This window comes from Pectinophora gossypiella, chromosome 2 (genome assembly GCF_024362695.1).
Source record: "Pectinophora gossypiella chromosome 2, ilPecGoss1.1, whole genome shotgun sequence".
Taxonomy (NCBI): Eukaryota; Metazoa; Arthropoda; class Insecta; order Lepidoptera; family Gelechiidae; genus Pectinophora; species Pectinophora gossypiella.
Window position 1 is genome coordinate 17,452,297 of NC_065405.1, and position 20,814 is coordinate 17,473,110.

The window sequence follows — 20,814 nt, forward strand, 5'->3', positions numbered from 1 at the left end:
GAAAGTAACATAACATAAATTTTACTCAGAAAGAAGAAAAAAAAACATTTATTATTTTCCACGCAGAAAGAGGAAATGTCGCGAGATAATTAATATTAATATCGTCTTCCGTACGAAAGCGTCCAGAAAAGCGAACCAAAAGAGATTGCAAGCGATAAAAAAGGAGTATCTTTCATAAGATCAAGTGGGGCTAGACTTTCAAATTCAAAAATATCTTTATTCAGGAGGTGTAACATAGTTACACTTTGAATCGTCAATTTTTACATACCGAACGTCTCATCCGCCTGAAACTACTGCAGCTTCTCACAACCTGTACAGCCGGGTCTCATACTAGCGAGATACCTATTTGATTCGCTCGGGTTATTCATTAATTAACTCATTCGTGTTGAAATTAACAGTTGTCAATCATCCGTCCTTTTCCTTTTTGGCGGATAAGAAAATGACAGGTATAACTTAAAATACTTGTATTGTTTTACCAAACTCTTAGTCTTGCCTCTATCGAGTTAATTTTAATGAACTACGTAATTTAAAACCGAAATACACAATTTGTAATTTTAGACACATTTATTAATGTAACTACTTATACAATTTATTATTTTAAACTAATTTATTAATATAATTATGCAATTTATTATTTTTATTTTTTAACTAATGTATTAACGTAATTATACAATTTATTTTAGCGTTTCAAATAAATTATTACTTGTAATGGTTTATTACGTTGACGTTGGAATAGGTAATAGAATAATTGTAATAAATACCTACTTATGATAGGTTGTGAACTAATATGACCTGTAACGAATGTTATCAAATAAATTATCATTATCATCATTAAAATAATTTTATTTTAAGGTGTCTGCAGGAATCGCTATTATGTAACTAAGTAAAAATGTAGGTACTAAAAAAGTAACATTATTTTACAGCTAAACATTTAATTTCACACACTCATTTACGATTTATAGTATACTTGGCGCGTTAGGCCGCGGGCCTTTGCCAAGATAGGTCTTTGGCCAAGTTAGTGTTGAAGATTTCTGGCCAATAAAACTCCTTAGTGCAATTGCTTTTAAGTTTTAAAAGGCTCTTATAATAAAATTGAAGCTTATTTCGAGAATATATATTCACATAACAGCATCACGACTGTAGAGTACATATTCCTTACTAGCTATGTTTAAGTTCCATGTAATTGAGGCGAGCCTATTACCACAAGACACAACATATTCATATAGACACATTATAAACTCATGGCCGCAATCCTTAATGCGATAGACAAAGCCATAACTAATTAGAAGACAATTTCCAGACACTTTTGATACAAATCTTAAGACGGATATAATGGACTGGGATTCGGTTACTGTAGGTAAGAAGTCGGTCCCGGCTACTGTATAAACAGTACCAGCATTTAGTATTTCCAGTGTGTGCAATAAAGTATTTGTTATGTTATGTTATAAATAGTACAAGTATTTGGTATTACCTGTGTGTGAAATGAAGTATTTGTTATGTTATGCTATAAATAGTACAAGTATTTAGTATTTTAGTGACAACATGCTAGAAAAAATCTATCTGGTTTTAAAACATCGTAAGTGTATCTATCTTTGTTTTAATTTTTATACGTACAAGTATTCCCATGCTGCACTATACCGCTATATTATAATTATACAATAGTAAATATCTCCTATACTTAAAGGTTGCCTGGAAGAGATTGCTACTTAGCAATAAGACCGCCTATTGTACTCATTCTATTTCTCTTTTGTTGTGTTTAGTATTTTCCTATTTGTGCAATAAAGTATTTGTTATGTTATGTTATACATATTATGATTAGTTGAACGCATTCTATAATTTTATTATTGCATGCATACTAGAGAAGGATCAACACTAAATCATTAAAATTATGACTTCATCCTAAAACCATATCAATCGGATGATCCTTAAAAAGATACTAATAAAAAAATATTACGAGGCTTTCATAACATCGAGTAAACATCCTTTGACCATCCACATCTTTGAAGTTTCGTGTTTGTACGTGCCTCCCTGTTTTATACTTCATCTGTGAAAATACGTTTTTAGGGTTCAGTAGCATCCGTTGTTGCGATGAACTGGGAGCGAATTAAAACAGAGAGAGGAAATTCTCGATTGGGCTGCGGCCCATCCAAGTAAGTTAAAATGTATATTGTGGTTACCGTTTTCCATCTTTCTTTTCACTCTAACACTCAGGAGTGTTAAGAAATTTTCCTAGATAAATATACCCATTTCACTTCAACTTTTGCATTTGCTAGGTAAACATGATCCACCCAAACCACATCGTCATGGATCCCTTTTTTGGGAATAATGTTGTTTGTCCTATTTTGATTAGGCATAATCGGTTAGGCATATTTTTTTAGTCATAATCGTCTTTTGGCATAATTGTTACTTTTTATTTGCTGTTTGCTGTTTTACTAAGCATTTATATTGTCCTATTCTTGTAGGTTTATCACATTTGATTTGGTTTGACGTAACTTATTTTAGATTTGCCGCAGATGGCATTAACTACTTGGCCGGACAAATGGGGAGCGCTGAAGGCTCTCACCAGATACAACGTTTAAGACAACAGGCCTGAGGGTGCCCAGTTGGGCGCGAACCTCGGCTCAGGGCGTCATCTGAGAAGAAAAATATTTTAAAGAATTAATTGACCCTAATGGGTCGATAGCGTTAAGTGCTGATTGAGGGAAATCGTCGACCACGCCGGCGGGGTCGGTAGTCATCATAATCATCATCAGCCCATTAACGTCCCCACTGCTGAGGCACGGGCCTTCCCTATGGATGGATAGGGAGATCGGGCCTTAAACTATCACGCGGGCCCAGTGCGGATTAATGGTTATTAACGACTGCTAATGCAGCCGGGACCAACGGCTTAACGTGCCTTGCAAAGCACTGAGGAGCTCGAGATGAAAACTTTTTTTTTGTGGTCACCCATCCTATGACCGGCCTCTGCGAAAGTTGCTTTACTTCAACAATCGCAGACCGAGCGCCTTAACTGCTGCGCCACCGAGCTCCTCAGGGGTCGGTAGTAAATTAACTTATCAAATCAAATCAAATATACTTTATTGCACAGAACTAAAATTTCAACAATCAGACATAACACATGAAAACAGTACAATTTGGGCGGCCTTATTGCTCTAGAGCAATTTCTTCCAGGCAACCACCAAAAGGAAACAAACATTTGCAAACAACTTGGATGCGGGATGGTGCAATAAAAAAAAATAAAAATAAAGTATCTGTAGTAAGTACTACGTAGATAATCTTTGAAATGCAAACCTATAGAAGAATAAGCGACGGAACTCTAAATTATAAGTGAGACTCCCACTTAGGCGGTATCTTAATAATTCATCCCTCTGGACATCAAGTATCTTTGCTCTCTGAAATATAATTTAAGAGAATTGAAAATAAACTGTAAATAATTTGAGTTAATTTATCCTTATTGGTCCCAATCCAATTGGAGCTCTGATAAAATATTACAAGACAATTATGCATTGTTTTAGGTTTACGCGGTTATCATCAAAAAAAAAAAGAAAAAACAATAATCAACAACAACAATAGTATCGGGACACAACAATAATTTCGGGAGTCTCATATCCCTGATTTAAACGCGGTAAGAACCCGTTATTATGTGTTTTAATTAACACAATTATGTTATAATAATACACTTTCATAATAATAATAGTAACATTGGTCGAGCAGGCGTCATAGTCCCCCATAGCTCCAGTATTCCGGTCCACTAACCCCCAACCCAATAGCCCAGTTCCCTTTGTCCCCATAATCTGCAATAGTCCTACACGAACCGGGGATTGTCTTTAGGTGCACTCCCATAGTGCATACAGGGATAATCGCCGGTTGGTGTCACACCACATTTAGATTAAACTGTCTTAAGGGGCCTCTACGTGTTGGCTTCGGCCTCACGCACGCCTTCTAAAAGTCCGGGACTCCGTAGGCCTGAGATATGGAAACAACATACAAATAGTAATAATACAATCCTATATGTACTATGTTACTATATGTCGCCATTCGAGAACCTCAGGGCCCCATCGGCCGTCCTTTTTACGAGCAATGTGCCTCGCCCACCGCCGCGTCAAGTGAGCAATTGTTTGGGGTATATCAGTGACTTTGTTCCTCTGCGGATCTCTTCGTTCCTGATTCGATCACGCAGAGAAACTCCAAGCGTAGCCCTTTCCGTCGCCCTTTAAGTGACCTTGAGCTCTTATTAAGCCTACGTTCAAGAACCACGTACTGACCGCACTCCACCATCCCACATTAATTCGAAAGAAATCCAAACCAGGGATTTGAACTCGCAACCTTTTCTGATCACTAATCATCCCTAACCAACCGACTTAGCTACTACGAATAGTCTTCGATCAAAACTTTTTGATCCATCATAATTGGTCTGTCGGGAAAAGTATCAAGTCTCATATTTCGGTGTAATAAGTTCAAACAATATTTTTCTACTCGATGTTTAGTTAATGTGTAATTTATTTCTTAACATAAACTGATTATATACATCACAGCTCATACACATCTTCAAGGAGGATTACTTGGTGTGTTCGTAGCAAGTAGAATTCCATGGTAACTGCCTTTCCTAATAGGAAATAGACATGACCTGATGTACTTATTTCGTTAAGGTGGGTAAAGCTACCGTTATCCCGTTTTCACAGGGTCCACTTACCTAACCTGAAGATTTGACAGGTCCGGTTTTTTACAGAAGTAACTGCCTGTCTGACCTTCCAACCCGCGATGGTAAAACCAGCCCAATACAAGTTAGGTCACATTCCTCCGAAAATGCAATTTTCGGGAATGTAGGTTTCCTCACGATGTTTTCTTTCTCCGCTGAGCACTTGATAATTGATTTATGATCCAAACATGAAGTCGAAAACAAATTCAACAATCATGCAAGCGTTCTACCAACTCGGCTACCACAGCACCACATCACGTCGAGTAAAGCTACCAAACGTCAGAATATAAATGGACCTATTCTGTTATGTGATAGTGATTATATTTCCAATAGAAAACTGTAAATTCTGACAGCACATATGATTCAAAAGAACTGTACTTATTAAGGCGTGGTATTCCAGCAAGGCCGCGTTTTTGAGTTTTTCAAAACCATCTCAGACATAAAATACGATGTTTAGATTCTAAAAACATGATAATATTGTATAAGTTAAGAATCTTTTAAGGTTATGTTTGCGTATGTAGCACTGACGTCAAAAAAAAGCGCGCAAAAAACGCGCGAAGTGAAAAACGCGCGGGCGGTCACCCACGCTTCACTGCTTTTACATCTTAAGTCATGATAAAAAACAAATATTAGACTACGACTGTTGCATATTGTATTATTTACTGAAAACATTTCTCAATACGGAACATATTATAATTATAATATATTCTTCCCATCAGCACAATTCAATACGGCAAAATGTTAATGGTTTATTTACATGAATTGTGACGTCGAAACGTTTGTAATTGGATAAGTTAACATGTTCGGGTATAAATATTTATTTTGTTTAAATTTTAAAATAAATAATGGTACAACATTGCATAAAATATATACATACATACGTTTGAAAACTAAAATCCGACTACGCAAAAATCATGCTCTAAAAATATGAACCAAGAAAATAAAATATTATCTTCTATTCTCCGGAATTCCGTATGGTGATATTTACAAGATATCCGTGGTCTGGTATGATATTCGTGGTAAGCAAAGTCTAAGGACACATTGGCATTCAACCACAGCTATCTGCTAAACATCACCATTCGTCTATAATTATGTGTCTATAAGTATATGTGTAGTGATGTGAATTGTAGTGAATTCCACTTAATTGATATTAAGGCTGCCTGTCCATTGAAGCGGAGCGAGCTTGCGGAGCGGTGAAACGGATAAATATTAACCAATAGGATTGCATAAAAACTCCGCTCAGCTGCAGTGGATAGAGATTGGTTAATCCTATTGGTTAATATTTATCCCTTTCACCGCTCCGCAAGCTCGCTCCGCTTAGATGGACAGGCAGCCTTACACTCAGAATCATGGTCTGACTCATCCCCCTCAGTATTCGTTACGATATCACCAACACCTTCGAATTTTCCATCGGAAAAGTACGGAACACACACACTCACTAAATCGTTTTTTTTTTTACTCTTTATTTATTTTTTAATTTATTGTGCGGGTACTCGCGTTTCAGATCGGCGTGGGTTGAAAATCAGTGTTGCCCTCTGGGTAAATTTTCACTGAACCCTGGCCTTTTTGTGAGCTGCGGCACCCATATACCTTTATGTTTTCCAACTAAATATTAATATTAATGTGTGTATATTTTAATGTTGTAAATGTATATGTATGTCGTAGTTTTTACCTAAATAACCTTTTTTATTATTATTTTAAACTAATCAAGGTCTGAATCATCCCTCAAAGTTTTCGTTACGATGTCACTAACACCCTGTAAGTACATAGCGACCAAACACTTTGCCGCAGTTAGTTAAAAAAGTAGGTATATACGGTCTTAAGTTAAATCCGGTTCTGATAAGTGGATCTATGAGGAGTATTTAGATATTTTTAACCTACACTTTTTGAAAGTCGTTTTTTGTCACAAAGCTTTTTTATAAATTATCTGGAGATTTTAGTATGACTTTAAAGATATTATTGTTGATCAAAATATTTATGTTGTATTTTTCCTGTCACGACATCACCGATCGAATAAGGAAATATCAAAGCAAATTACTCTTCGAGAGACTTCCGGTACCTTTCAGAATTAAATATAGACACAACACAAAATACGGTAGGTACTGTTTACTCTTGCCATAGAGGAGGCCAATCAGCGCGGCAACAAACACTTCAGGACCCAATGTCGATCCCGCAAGCAAGGTCCACGATTTCCCTTCTCTCTTCTTCTATCATGTGGGTTGTGAGGTGGCTTACCAAACCTTTTTTTTTTCTTGACGTTGGGAAATGCGTTACGCATACCACGCCGCCCGGGAGGGGGGGACGTGGTTATGTGGGACTCCCCGGGTGTCGCCACCCGGTATACCCACTAAAACCCAACGGTGTTCCTCTTTGCCACCGTGTGGCGGGGATACGGGAACGCAATTGCACACAACCGCGTCCCCGCCGGCGGATGCCCTTTGGGGCCCAGCGCCCATGGGAGCGCGTCAAGCGCCTCCCACTCCACCCGGGGGGAGGGCTGCCCGGAACACTTGGGGAGGACCCCGGAACACTTGGGGAGGGCTTACCAACCCCATCTACAGGCTTATGTAACTACTTACTTCCATCAGTAAATATAGTAACCGGTCCCGGCTTAACGCGCCTTCCAAAGCACGGATCATATTACTTTCGGACAATCTAGTGATCAGCCAGCCACGATTTCCCTCATTCAGCGATTATCGCTATAGGCCTACTAAAGTCGTTTAGTTCTTCCAAATACGACGTCCTGAGCCGCGGCGGCAAACAGGACAGAATCAGGCCTGTTGTCTCAAATTTTGCACCGACTGATAGCTAATGCGCTCCCCGGTTGTCAGTTGTAGTTAATGTCATTTGCAGCAAATCTACAGTAGGTCCCGTGAAAAAATAACATCTAAACGTAGTGTCTGTCTGATGCTTACCTATGCTGTACCTAAAGCTAGCTACGTCCAGTCTCCGGTAGATTACACTCCCAATAATTGTACGAAGCCTTCTTTGGAAGGCTATTACATACATACAAAATCTCTGTTATATACATAAACTCACGGCTATTTCCCACCGGGGTAAGCAGAGACTTTAGAATTCCATTTGCTTCGATCCTGACACACTTCTCTTGCTTCCTTCACATTCATCAATCGCTTCATACACGCACGCCGTTTCAGAGTAGATCGTACTAAACCTTTTCAAAGGACATCTCCAATTTGATCAATGTAAGTCCTTCTAGGTCTTCCTCTGCCAGCCCTACCATCAACTTTCGCTTTATATACCTCTTTCGAAATTCTATTGTCCTTCATCCGCTATACGTGTCCAAACAACCTAACATTTCCTTCTCATTCTTACATCTCTGTCTTATCACACTGTTTTTCACTCTATCACTCAACTCAAGTCTGTATTAATTTCTTCATTTTACCTTTTTTTTTCTTGGAGGTGTGCCGCAAATGGCATTATGGCCGCGGAACACTTACTTTATATATATTTTATCCAATTATTTTATAACTTCTAGCTTTAAGTTACCTCAATCACGTGTACTTACGTGTTGTTTTGTTTTGTTTGAAACTTTAACTTGAATGTTGTATACGCCTGTAATGGCATAACATACGGTCATTGTCCGTTGAATTTTATTCATGTAATTTTTATGTAAGTATATATCGATAGTCAAATTCAATTCAAATTCAAATTCAAAAATATCTTTATTCAATAATAATAATAATAATAATAATAATCATTTATTTCGGACTCATCCACATTGATTACATCCATATTTGTTAGTAAAATTGCAAGCTTACAAAACTAGTGTTAGTAACATACAAATATATTAATACAATAAATATATAAATATACAATAGGTAACATAGTTACACTTTGAATCGTCAATTTTACATAACAAACGTCTCATCCGCCTAAAACTACTGCAGCTTCTCACAACCTGTATAGCCGGGGAAAAGAAGCTGCAAGAAAAACCTCGGCACAGGGCCCTAGACGTTCTTTAAAAAAAAAATAGTGCATCCTAAATAAATAAATAAAAATAAACATACACGTATTCGTGACGTGTTTTTCGAATAGGGCTGTCATGAATCATCACGGAAAATCTTATATCTAAATTAATACTTTAGGTACCTACCTTCCATACCTACTAAGTTTTCTCTGTTGATCCCACATTAAAAAAGAAAAATCCTACATTAAATTTATATGGGTATATTATTTAAGTTTGTATATATGTTATGTATTTATTATTGTATATGTATTTATTGTTAAGTTGTACTAATAGTTTGTACCCGAAATCTTACAATTTCAATTTTTAAATGTTTCCTCGACTTGTGGTTGTCTGGATGAAATCGTTTTAAGTGATTAGGCCGCCATTTGGCATGGTACCTAGTTAGGAGTCTTTTGTAATTATTTCTTTTTATTTTTTTAAGAATAAGAATAAAATATTATTTTGGTGCAATAAATTATATTTGTATTGTAAAAATGAATGAAATCAAATATACTTTACATAAACTTTCTCTTCTTCATCATCTTATTATTTTGTATGAACTTGTTTAGATGAGATGTTTGTACTCTTGACATTGCTTTCTTCTCTCTGCTTATTCGTTACATCTTAACAATATTACGAACAAGCCTCTCAAGAGTCTTAACCTTTGATTTTATTACACAATATCGCATTTCAAAGGACAACAATCAAATAAGATTCAAATTAAACAACTTGGAAGGAGTTTAATTAAACAAATGAGAGACTAATTCAAAGATTGTCTAATTAAAATTCGGATTTAATTTACTGAATGGAGACAAATGTTAAATTAAGTATATTTGATTAACCTCAAGATGAAAGGGATGTTCGTGCAAAGTAGAAATATTAATCCTTCTAGTTCCAACATTATATTCCTTTAAAATTAACAGTTGCGTAGCCAGGGTTGGGTGACGGGGAGACACGCGCAACGGGTGTCACCCCCAACAGGTAAAAAAATCACATACCTCCGTAAAGTTACACAATATGCATAAACAGCCTGTATACGTCCCACTGCTGGGCACAGGCCTCCCCTCAATCAACCGGAGGGGGTATGGAGCATACTCCACCACGCTACTCCACAGCGGGTTGGCGGAGGTGTTTTTGCGGCTAATAGCCGGGACCAACGGCTTAACGTGCCCTCCGAAGCACGAAATTATCTTACTTTTTCGGACAATCAGGTGATTCAAGCCTGAAAAGTCCTTACCAAACTAGGGACCACAAAGTAATTTTTGTGATATATTCCCACTGGGAATCAAACCCGAGACCTCCGGATCGTGAGCCCAACGCTCAACCACTGGACCACGGAGGTCGTTTAGATCGAGGAGGTTTATTTATGTATTATTGCGAAGACATTAATTAGTCGTTTTACTTTTGCTTTAAAAAAGTTACGAAATAATGTGTCGATCGAATGCGCATTGACAGCCTATCATGGCTATGTTTCATCAATACTCACGTTTGGCCTTGTACTTTGGGGTAACTCTGTCGATATCAATAGAGCTTTCAAGCTTCAGAAGAGATGTGTTCGGGCTATTTGCAATGCATGGTTCTTAGAAAGCTGTAAACCATTATTCTTGGAACTTAAAATATTACCTTTACCATGTTTATATATAAGAGACGCTTGCATTTTTGTGAAAAGACATCCTGAATTTTTTAAAACTGTTAGAGATGTGTCTAGCAGGAGAGTCAGATCTCAATATATTAATATGCTTTATCGTCCTCCTAGTAAGTGTTATATTTATGATAAAAATGTGTATGACTATAGTAATTTATAATAACATCCCTGAAAATTTAAAAATGACACAAATGCCTAAATTTAAATCTGCTTTGACAAACTGGCTTTTCCAGCATTGCTTTTATAGTGTGAAAGAATATTTAGATAGGGATAAAAATATTGACTAAAGAATATTATCCTTGGTTGACTGAGTATTTGTAAAATTGAAATCTATTTTATTCTGTTATTTGTATTGCTGAAATTGTAAAAATCAAATATTTGTATGCCTGCATGCAGGTTGAATACACATGTGCCTCAGTATTGTATAACATCATTATGTACTGTATTCACACAAATAAAGGTTTACTTTACTTTACTTTAGTATCAGGTGTCACCCTCGCTAGCTACATTACTGAAAATATTCTACATAGAGTTATTAAAATATAAGAGCTGAAGATCGTAAAGGTTAAAGCACTTGCTATTTGTATTCTCAGGCGTTCTTAGAAGAACATAAAATTAATTAGATTGCAAAAATATACAGGGTATTAGTGACATCGTAACGAGTTAATAGGTGATTCAGACCATGATTCTGAGTTAATATCACGCGGAATTTTCCATCGCTAGAGTATGAAACTGAAAATAATTTTAAAAAAAATTCATGAATTTTCCTATAAGAAATTTCACTTGATATCGACTCAGTGACTGACTGAATGACTCATGATCTGATTCATCCCCCTCAGTATTCGTTACGGTGTTACTAACACCCATACTTACTTGTGTACCTGTACGTAACTATGTGGGGTGTAAGTGTCATCGTAATGAATACTGAAAGGGATGATTCAGCTCATTATTCTGAGTTAATATGAAGTGGAATTTTCCATCGAACTGATAATAAAAAATAAAAACAACGATCCGCGCTATGCCTTCTCGACTCAGGGAATAATACTATAGTTAAGTACGTAATAATATTCCTTATTCTATGCCTATGTATACAAGGGTACCTGAGGCTAGTAAGGTTCATGTTAACAGTAAGATTGCATAATAAACGGAACACAAATCCAAGTCTAACCCCAGACAAAAACTTAATAACAGTGTTGTAAGTCGCCTTGTGTTATTACCTAGCGTGAGGTTTGGTACAAGAAAAACGACGTATTTACTTTAGCATAGCACCACTAGGGGTAGGCAGGGGTGAATAGTATACTCCCAAGAAGTAGAATCATGAATTCAAATTCATAAAGACGATTTCAGTGGTCTTAAGCCAAAGCCACGCGTTTTCCATTTATCATCGGTTCGTTGACTAACAGACGACGACTAAGGCCGCGTTCAGGGCTGCGCGTGGCGTCAAGCGGCGCGGCGCGCGCGGGCCGCTAGAGAAACAAACATATGACGATGTACTGAGCGTTCACGGAGGAGCGTTTTTGCACGCGTTTGTTTGAATTGTAGCGTCACGTATCGTCGCTGATGTTGTTTCTTGTTAACTGACGTATCTGCAATTCTTGACGAAACTGATTTGCACCTTTTGCAATTGTCAATAAGACACAAATACTGCTCGTCAGTTAGCAAAGTCAAAGATATGTCGGGTGACGCGGTGCGTCTTCCTGAATGAGGCCTTAAAATCGCATACTCGTAGAGCTTAGATTCCGCTGTAAGTTTATCGTTTGCGTCCAGAAGAAGAAACCGTCTTACTTTCGTCCTGGTTTATGAATGCTGCATAATTTCCGCCATGCTATTCCTTATAAAAGAGTAGGTAAACGCCTTTCCTGGAACTTATGTCATATACCGTCACGCAGTACTTAAGTAATATGCGGGTGGATAGAAAAAATAGAACTTCCATACTTAAAATGGACAGACAATGTAATCAGCCAAGCAGTCAACGTAACTTTACACATCATCATCATCACCAGCCCATTAATGTCCCCACTGCTGGGGCACGGGCCTTCCCTATGGATGGATAGGGAGATCGGGCCTTAAACCACCACGCGGGCCCAGTGCGGATTGGTGGTTATTAACGACTGCTAATGCAGCCGGGACCAACGGCTTAACGTGCCTTCCGAAGCACGGAGGAGCTCGAGATGAAAACTTTTTTTTTGTGGTCACCCATCCTATGACCGGCCTTTGCGAAAGTTGCTTAACTTCAACAATCGCAGACCGAGCGCGTTTACCGCTGCGCCACCGAGCTCCTCAAACTTTACACATATCTACAAGAAATCACGTGATTGTATATTTGCCGCAAACGGCATTAATGACTTGGCTGGAGCTAAAAAAGCCACATTAAAGCAGTTCATCTAAAAACAGTACTGCAAAGAGGGAGTTCCCGGTCTACGGTCCCTAAATTAATATAGATGGCGCTGTACAGAGTTGCCTTCGACTAACCTTCTAATTTCATGGATAACAGACATACGCATCTTTTACCTATATTTTTGGTTATAAATGACTAGCTTTTGACCGCGACTTCGTCCGCGTGGCGTGTTATAAAAGGGAGATCTTTGTGTGTGTGGGAGTGCATATCAAATTTCAAGCATCTACCTTATGTAGTTTAGATTTTTTCATACATTTTTTCCCGCTAACTCCCATTTTTCAGAATACAGCCATAACTAAACTTTATATTTACTAAGGTATGCATGCATGCTAAATTGAAAACATCTATCTTACGCGGTTTCGATTTTTTCATACAAATGTTTTTTCCCGCTAACTCCCGTTTCCGTGGGAATTTTGCAATATCCTGTTGCAACTAAGCTTAAAGTTAACTAAGGTACCTGCATGCCAAATTTCAAGCGTCTAACTTAGCGGTTTTGATTTTTCATACAAAAGGATTTTCCCGCTAATTCCCGTTCCCGTGGGAATTCCGGGAATTCCTTTCTTAGTGCACCTCTACGGTACCTAAGCTACGTCCCTTCCAAATTTCAAGTGCCTACGTTTAGCTATTAAGGCTGTGCGTTGATATGTCAGTCAGTCAGTTTCTCCTTTTATATATTTAGAAGATCACCCTTATTATCACCCAGACATCTTTCACCCATTATTATTCTTATCAAACTAAAGAGAAGCAATATAGGTACCTAGCAACATAATTGTATACCATTCATCATCATCATCATCAACCCATTAACGTCCCCACTGCTGAGGCACGGGCCTTCCCTATGGATGGGTAGGGAGATCGGGCTTTAAACCATCACGCGGGCTCAGTGCGGATTGATAATTATACCATTATTCTGATCCAAATCATCATCACCAGCCCATTAACGTCCCCACTGCTGGGGCACGGGCCTTCCTTATGGATGGATAGGGAGATCGGGCCTTAAACCACCACGCGGGCCCAGTGGGGATTGGTGGTTATTAACGACTGCTAATGCAGCCGGGACCAACGGCTTAACGTGCCTTCCGAAGCACGGAGGAGCTCGAGATGAAAACTTTTTTTTGTGGTCACCCATCCTATGACCGGCCTTTGCGAAAGTTGCTTTAATTCAACAATCGCAGACCGAGCGCGTTTACCGCTGCGCCACCGAGCTCCAATCCAAATCCAAATATCTGATCCAAATATCTATCAACAATTATTTTTATTACATTAATAATATATGTTTGAGTAATTATGTACCCAAGCTATGAGGAAATAGGTAATTATCTTGTTAAATCTGTACAACGCCATATGTATTGTTTTGGTGAACATAACCTGGAAATTCCCTCATTTGATATTGGCGCATAAAAATGTAATTGCAAAATATCAAATAGCAATAGCTTTTTTTAACCCCGTTTTAACCACCCTGGTGTCGCTTAGCGGGCAATGGAGAGACCTATGCTCGGTATTTCCCTGCTCGATCGAATCAGAAATGAGGAGATCCGCAGGAGAACTAAAGTCACCGACATAGCTCGGAGAATTGCAAAGCTGAAGTGGCAGTGGACAGGACACATAGCGAGGAGAACCGATGGCCGCTGGGGCGGAAAGGTTCTAGAATGGCGACCACGGTGTCGGACGACGCTCAGTGGGTAGGCCCGCTACAAGGTGGACCGACGATCTGGTGAAGGTCGCGGGAAGCCGCTGGATGCGGGCAGCGCAGGACCGATCGTCGTGGAGATCCTTGGGGGAGACCTATGCCTAGCAGTGGGCGTCGTACGGCTGATGATGATGAACCACCCAGGTGAGACACTTTTACACAACATTTTCATCATAAACTTCTTTGCGTGCATTTTGTTGGTGGCGCCACCATAGTGTCTTAGTGAGATAAGGACTTAAAAATAACAGTGAACGCAACATAAGCGCACGACTATATCACAATGAGGTAGGCAGAGCTACATCCATCGCAAGATGAACTAAGCACGCACGCCTCACCGAGCTTTCTGTTAAACCAATGTTGTAGGTGAGCCGTAGCGCCATCTACACTTAAAACTTTTTATTCAATATTTACGTTCCAATTGCTGCAAATAGGAATCTCGCAACCAACTCACAAGAGGGTATCGTCTGGTTGTTAAATAACTAGCTGTTGGTACGAGACGTGGATTTACGCCGATAGCTACAAAGAGGAGGTTTACAAGACCACGATAAGGGTTTGAGCCCCCCGGGTATCGATCTGGTGATACTAGGGGCTTTGCGTGTGGTCCAAGTTAGACGCTACGGCGTTCAAAATTCCAGAAGACGCAAACTATAAGATTTTACATTTTTTGTGTATCTTTCTGAGGTCAGTCGGTCGGTGAGGTTGGTTGTAGGTGAGGTGCTTAGTTCACCTTGTGATGAATGTACCTCTGACTACCCCAGTTGGGATATAGTTGTGAGCTTATGTTATGTTAGGTGTCACTGGACTTCACCCCCATCCGATTTTTAAATTGGTTTCGGATACTGGTAGTTTTTTTTTTCAGATATCCGAATGTTTCGCTTTCGGTTACGAACCTCTGTAAACATCCATGTTTATAACCTGCCGTATTCTAGCATATTCGTCATTCAAAACCTCATCATAAAGTCTATAAACTTCATTATCTCTCAGAACCAGAAGTTATCACACTTAGTAAAAATCATAATAAATTGAAAACTTACATTAAAAATGTAATGCTGATTATGTAAAAAATTGTACCTTTTTTTCTGAATAAATATTTTTTATTATTTATTATTATCATAGTTTACTGTACACCCATATTTGACTGTAAAACCATACAGTGTCGTTCACCACTCATAACGTGCACCAAAACCGACGAAAATTGAAGTGTAGAGTGTGGAGATTGGCTAACTTCACTAATGACTGCATACATTTACATATATACAGCACTCAGGGGCAACTAAGGGGCTGTCTTTTTGAGTTATGTCGTCAATAATGCTGATAACCAGTACACTGTGGTCGTGCCGCTTATACTTACATTTCTGACTACATAACATAAAAAATACTTAACTGCACACACGAGAAATACAGAATAACAAAATAGAGTACAACATGCAGCTTTGTTACTAAGTAGAAATCTCTTCCAGGTAACCTTCTAGATACAAGTTACTCCCGTGATCCCTTACGCGGTGGTAAGGATCACAAGCAATCAGAAGACACTACAAATAATGAATGATGATCGTCATCAAATCAAATACACTTTATTGCACAGAAATTAATCATGATAAAAACATCATCAGATTATGATGTTATGAACCGTTTGGTAACGAGTTATCTGTCCATTATAATGGTTCATCAAGCAGGTACTACTAAATATACACTGTATTAATTTGGTTAAGTAATATTACCACAGGAATTTTGGTAACCCATCTCTACATTCAAGCAGTTGGTTGATGAGGTTGGTAATCCACCTCACAACCCACACGATAGAAAAAGATTCAAGCAGAGCCTCGTTTTAATATACAGTGTAGTGTTACATCATGTTCTTGATATAACTTCACTTCACTTGTAGTGTACACGAAACTGAACACTCCACTGAACTGTTCTTGTAGTGTGAACTTGTAGTGTATAAGAAATGTACACTACAGTGTTGTGTACATTTCTTCACTTGAACCACCTCTGTAGAGCAATAAGCCTTTTATAATGAGCCCCAAAGGAACTTGCTGGAGTCATGTTGAAAATAACGGTTACAGTCTTCCAGAAATAAACAACTTTAAATGTGACGTCTATTAAATAGCCAGGCGATAATTCAGGAGGCCATGTTTCAGCCAGCGGGTGAGGTGGCAATGGCTCGCTAGTGTAAGGAAAATAACATAAGCTCACGACTATATCCCAATTAGGGTAGTCAGAGGTACATCCATCGCGAGATGAACTAAGTATCCACGTTTCACCGAGCTTTCTGTTGGGGCCTATTCACACAAGCGATTTGTCCAGCGATTTTTCAGCGAATTCACGGCGAGGCGAGATCGCAGCGTCCACGCGGTGACATCGCGGCGTTTATCCATCGCCACGATATCGCTATGTACTCGCGGCGAGCACGTCGCAATTTCGCCGTATGTTTCGCGATTATTTGTAGTAGCAAACTACCCACATGTCGCTACCGTTCGATTTGATCGTCCTCTAAGTAAGACAGCTAGAAGTATCTCCTCGTCGGAATTCATTTTGTGAATGAATAAAGCCCCTGACGGTGACAACGGCAAGATCGCGGCGTTGAGTAAATCGCGACGGGCACGCGGCGAACACGCAGCGCGCTCGCCGTGTGCACCCCGCGATTTCGGCTCGCCGTGAAATCGCTGAAAAATCGCGAAACAATTCGCTAGTGTGAACAGGCCCTTAGACCTACGTAATAGGTAGTGTTAGTGAAAACTGTCCGCCTAGTCCGTCCGACTCAGAATATTTTCGTTTTAAATTTTCCCTATGTGAGTTTCCCTTAGCACCGGTAAGGGCTATAAAAACAAAAATCGATGTTGTAGGTACTCCAAGCACACCATTGAACGATATATAATACTACGTTTCGTTTCACGTAATTACGGAGCAAGTTTGTAAATCTGGATTTACAATAATAACTGATATATGCGAACATAAACGACAGCTAATTGCAGAGTATTTCACAAAATGAACGCCGAAACTTATTTAGTTGGAATTTGAGTGTTCTAATTATTACGAGGCATGTTATTCCATTTGCTGGTATTGCGGACTAAGTACATACTTGAGTCGTAACCAAAAAGCAACACGTGGAGTGGAGGTCCGTGTTGCTCTATGTGGAACGACGCATACAATAATTGCTTTATATTTTTTCAGCTAATAAAAAAAGTAATTGGGTGGTTTCCTAGGTCAAAGATAAATCATGAAATTCTGATTACTAAAAAAATAAAGACAGATCTAAAGGTGACAAAAACCTTTTTTTCTATTCAACTTATTTATGGATTTTAATTAGTACAAATACATATTATAATAATAAATGCTACAATAAGTGCGACATATTGTCACGTTTTTCTAAGGCCTCACAGGTTGCTTTTTCATACAAATTCTATAGCAATTTCATGTTTTGACATTTAGTAAAAAGTAACTGATTTGACCAGTTGAAAACTACCCTAATTTAGTGTAACGATTCAACAGAGATTCTACATTTTCTGCGACAGCCATATAACCCATCTTCTTTCACGAATAATGATTGATATTTAATGGTAATAAAAATATAAAGTACCAACGTCAAATTATGTCATATTAAATCCGAAATACATTCGTCAAAACTATTAAAATAATTTCAAATTATGCGTCTGTGAACCTAATATTACATTGTAATAATTTGAGCCATAATATTGGGTTCATGGGCTTGCATTAATATATTGGAGAAGTCAAATTTTGCTCCGAAACTATGTCTCTGTGGTCCATCTATCCGAATGAAGACGACCCGACTCTTGAACCTGAGGAATTGAAAGATACAGAAGCTGATGCATCCAACGTATCCGGAATATCCATGCCGCTTTTGGGTGTATCCAAATCATCCATTCTATCCAGCGGACTTGGCCAAATATCCAACGTGAACATTGACAGCGAGACGTACCGGCTAAACTTAGATGTCCGGCAGTTTTCGCCGGAGGAAATATCTGTTAAGACTATTGACGGATTTTTGGTCATAGAAGCAGGTCATGTGGATGAACTTGAGGAGAATGCTTCAGTGACGCGACGCTTTGCTGCCCGCTATGCTCTACCAGCAGGCTGCAATACAGACGGTCTAACATCATTCGTTAACTCAGATGGAATGCTTACGATCACTGCCCCTTTAGACGTAACGCACGCCGCGGCTACTATATCGTTGATAGAATCTGCTGCGATGTTGTCAGAAGTAAAGGCAATACAGTCTGCTACTGGGTCGCAATCAGAAGCAAAGAATTCGAAGGACCAACCGCCTGCTAAATCAAGTCAAACATCAAAAGATGTAGACCAACCAGATTCTATGCTATCCATTTTAGCAGCAACTTCAATGTAATATTGCAATCTTCAAGATAAACAATATTCCTTAATGACTGGAGCGAACGTAAGAAAACATTTGATAAAGAAAACTGCGAAGAAAATTTACCTGAAGAAGGTGTACTTCGTGTAAATACATAAAAATGTTATTTTCAATTTAACTGAAACTATGTATTGTAATCTTGTATTAAATAACACCCAAACAATTATACGAATAAAATAAACCCAATAATAACACAAAAAATGCCATGGTAATATAAAAAGACATTAATATAAATAATATTTTACTTGTATCATTAATTTATTATTGAATCCATTATCCCCATTATGTCGGATTGACAGTACCTATAAACATGTTAACCGTGTTAACCCCTAGTTTAACTCAAGTTAAAGTTAATCTAAACCACACAGACAAGTCACTGTACACTCATGGGCCTTAACTAGTTCGGCGGTTACTGACTGTGCAAGTATTTCGAACAGCTTAGCGGTGAGAGGGCCGGATTCAGATGTAGGGCTTCAAATAGTTTTCAAGGCTAACAGTGGATAGGCATTTACGAGGTAAACGTGTCCAACACTACGTTACTTCGTCACTTACTAACAAATTCATGTTTGGATTCATAGACAATTGATATCACGTGATTTCCAAGATACGTGACTGGTTTAAATTTAAAAAAATCAGAATCATTTATTCAATGTAATTATCATGAATTTACTTGTTGAAGAGCAATTTAACATTTTTGAATCTACACCATTTCGTAAGGTTATATGTCTGAAGAAAAGAAACGACAAAAAACTGCAACTGGAACACAAGTTTTAAATCAAATACATTATAACTAAAGGAACACATTTAATACCAGACATTTTTATCATTTAGGTAATCATTAATCTTATAATAAGCTTTTTACATAAAGTAGGCTTCACATGAGCTTTAAATTTATTTTCTGACAAATTCACAATATTATCAGGTATTTTACTGTAAAAACGTATACATAACCCCAAAAAGATTAATTTAATTTACTTAATCTAGATTTTTGAATAGCAATTATATTTTTATTCCTTAATGGCAATAGGGTCCCCTAATATATGGGGCTTAAACATGGCTGGGTAGGAGTGTATGTATATGTCACCGTAAAATTGTAAATAACGTTAGATTATAATCTATCGATTTGAATCTCGCGAGATTGTGAACTGTCGAATAATTATGAATCGTATCATATTGCTTACAATTTAACGTATTATTTTTCGGTAGATTATAATTTATCGAAGTGAAACCGTCAAATTGTGATACGAAACGCACCTCGCGTGTTATACCATAGAGTTACAAAACTATTAGAGTGAGCATAATGTTAATTTGGGATTCTCTTAAAATGCATAAATGTTTTTGTCATAATTTTAATTATCATAATCCTTTTTGCATAACGTTTTTTAGCATAATAGTTTTACTTTCCCATAATAACATCTAGGAATACTGGTTTGTTAGGTATAACTTATTTTTGGGATTAATAAATAGATATCCATAATTCTTTTTTAGAATAATAGTGTTTTGTCATAATTTTTACAAGGCATAACAGTAGGTTAGGGTGCGGCGGGGGTGGCCCTTGGGCCACCCCAAGGGCCACCCCCATTAGAAACCATTGCCTGTCTGACATTCCAACCTGCGAAGGGAAAACCAGCCCAATATATGTTAGGCCACATACCTCCGAAATACATTTCTCGAGAATGTCGGTTTCCTCGCGATGTTTTCCTTTACCGCTGAGCACGTGATAATTATTTATAAAATAAATAAATAAAATAAAATAAAGAGAGTTTATTTCAGACATGATCCATACAGGTTAGTAACAAGCAATGGACAACTTAATCTAGTGTTAGTAATAGAACAAATAATAACATATGATCGGAACATAAATTCGAAAACAAATTCCAAAATCATTGGTTTAGGTTTCGAACCTGCGACCTCAAATTGATATAAGAGTATTCATTTATTATGCTTGAATAAGTAAATTACCAGCCTACACTTAAATAACGAGGAGCTCGGTGGCGCAGCGGTAAACGCGCTCGGTCTGCGATT

General features: G+C 38.1%; 2 protein-coding genes across 3 annotated transcripts in view; one reads left to right on the top strand and one right to left on the bottom strand.

Moving 5' to 3' along the window:
• LOC126378021 (tripeptidyl-peptidase 2) overlaps window positions 1–20,814 on the bottom strand; it is a 477,445-nt gene that overhangs the window by 266,580 nt on the left and 190,051 nt on the right. The window lies entirely within an intron of this gene.
• On the top strand, window positions 18,151–18,765 carry LOC126375837 (protein lethal(2)essential for life-like). Its single transcript, XM_050022898.1, has one exon. The coding sequence runs from the start codon at window positions 18,151–18,153 to the stop codon at window positions 18,763–18,765; it is 615 nt and encodes a 204-aa protein (XP_049878855.1).

Excerpts from the sequence above, each read along its gene's own strand:
- LOC126375837 (XM_050022898.1), top strand. The coding sequence starts at position 18,151 with ATGTCTCTGTGGTCCATCTATCCGAATGAAGACGACCCGACTCTTGAA.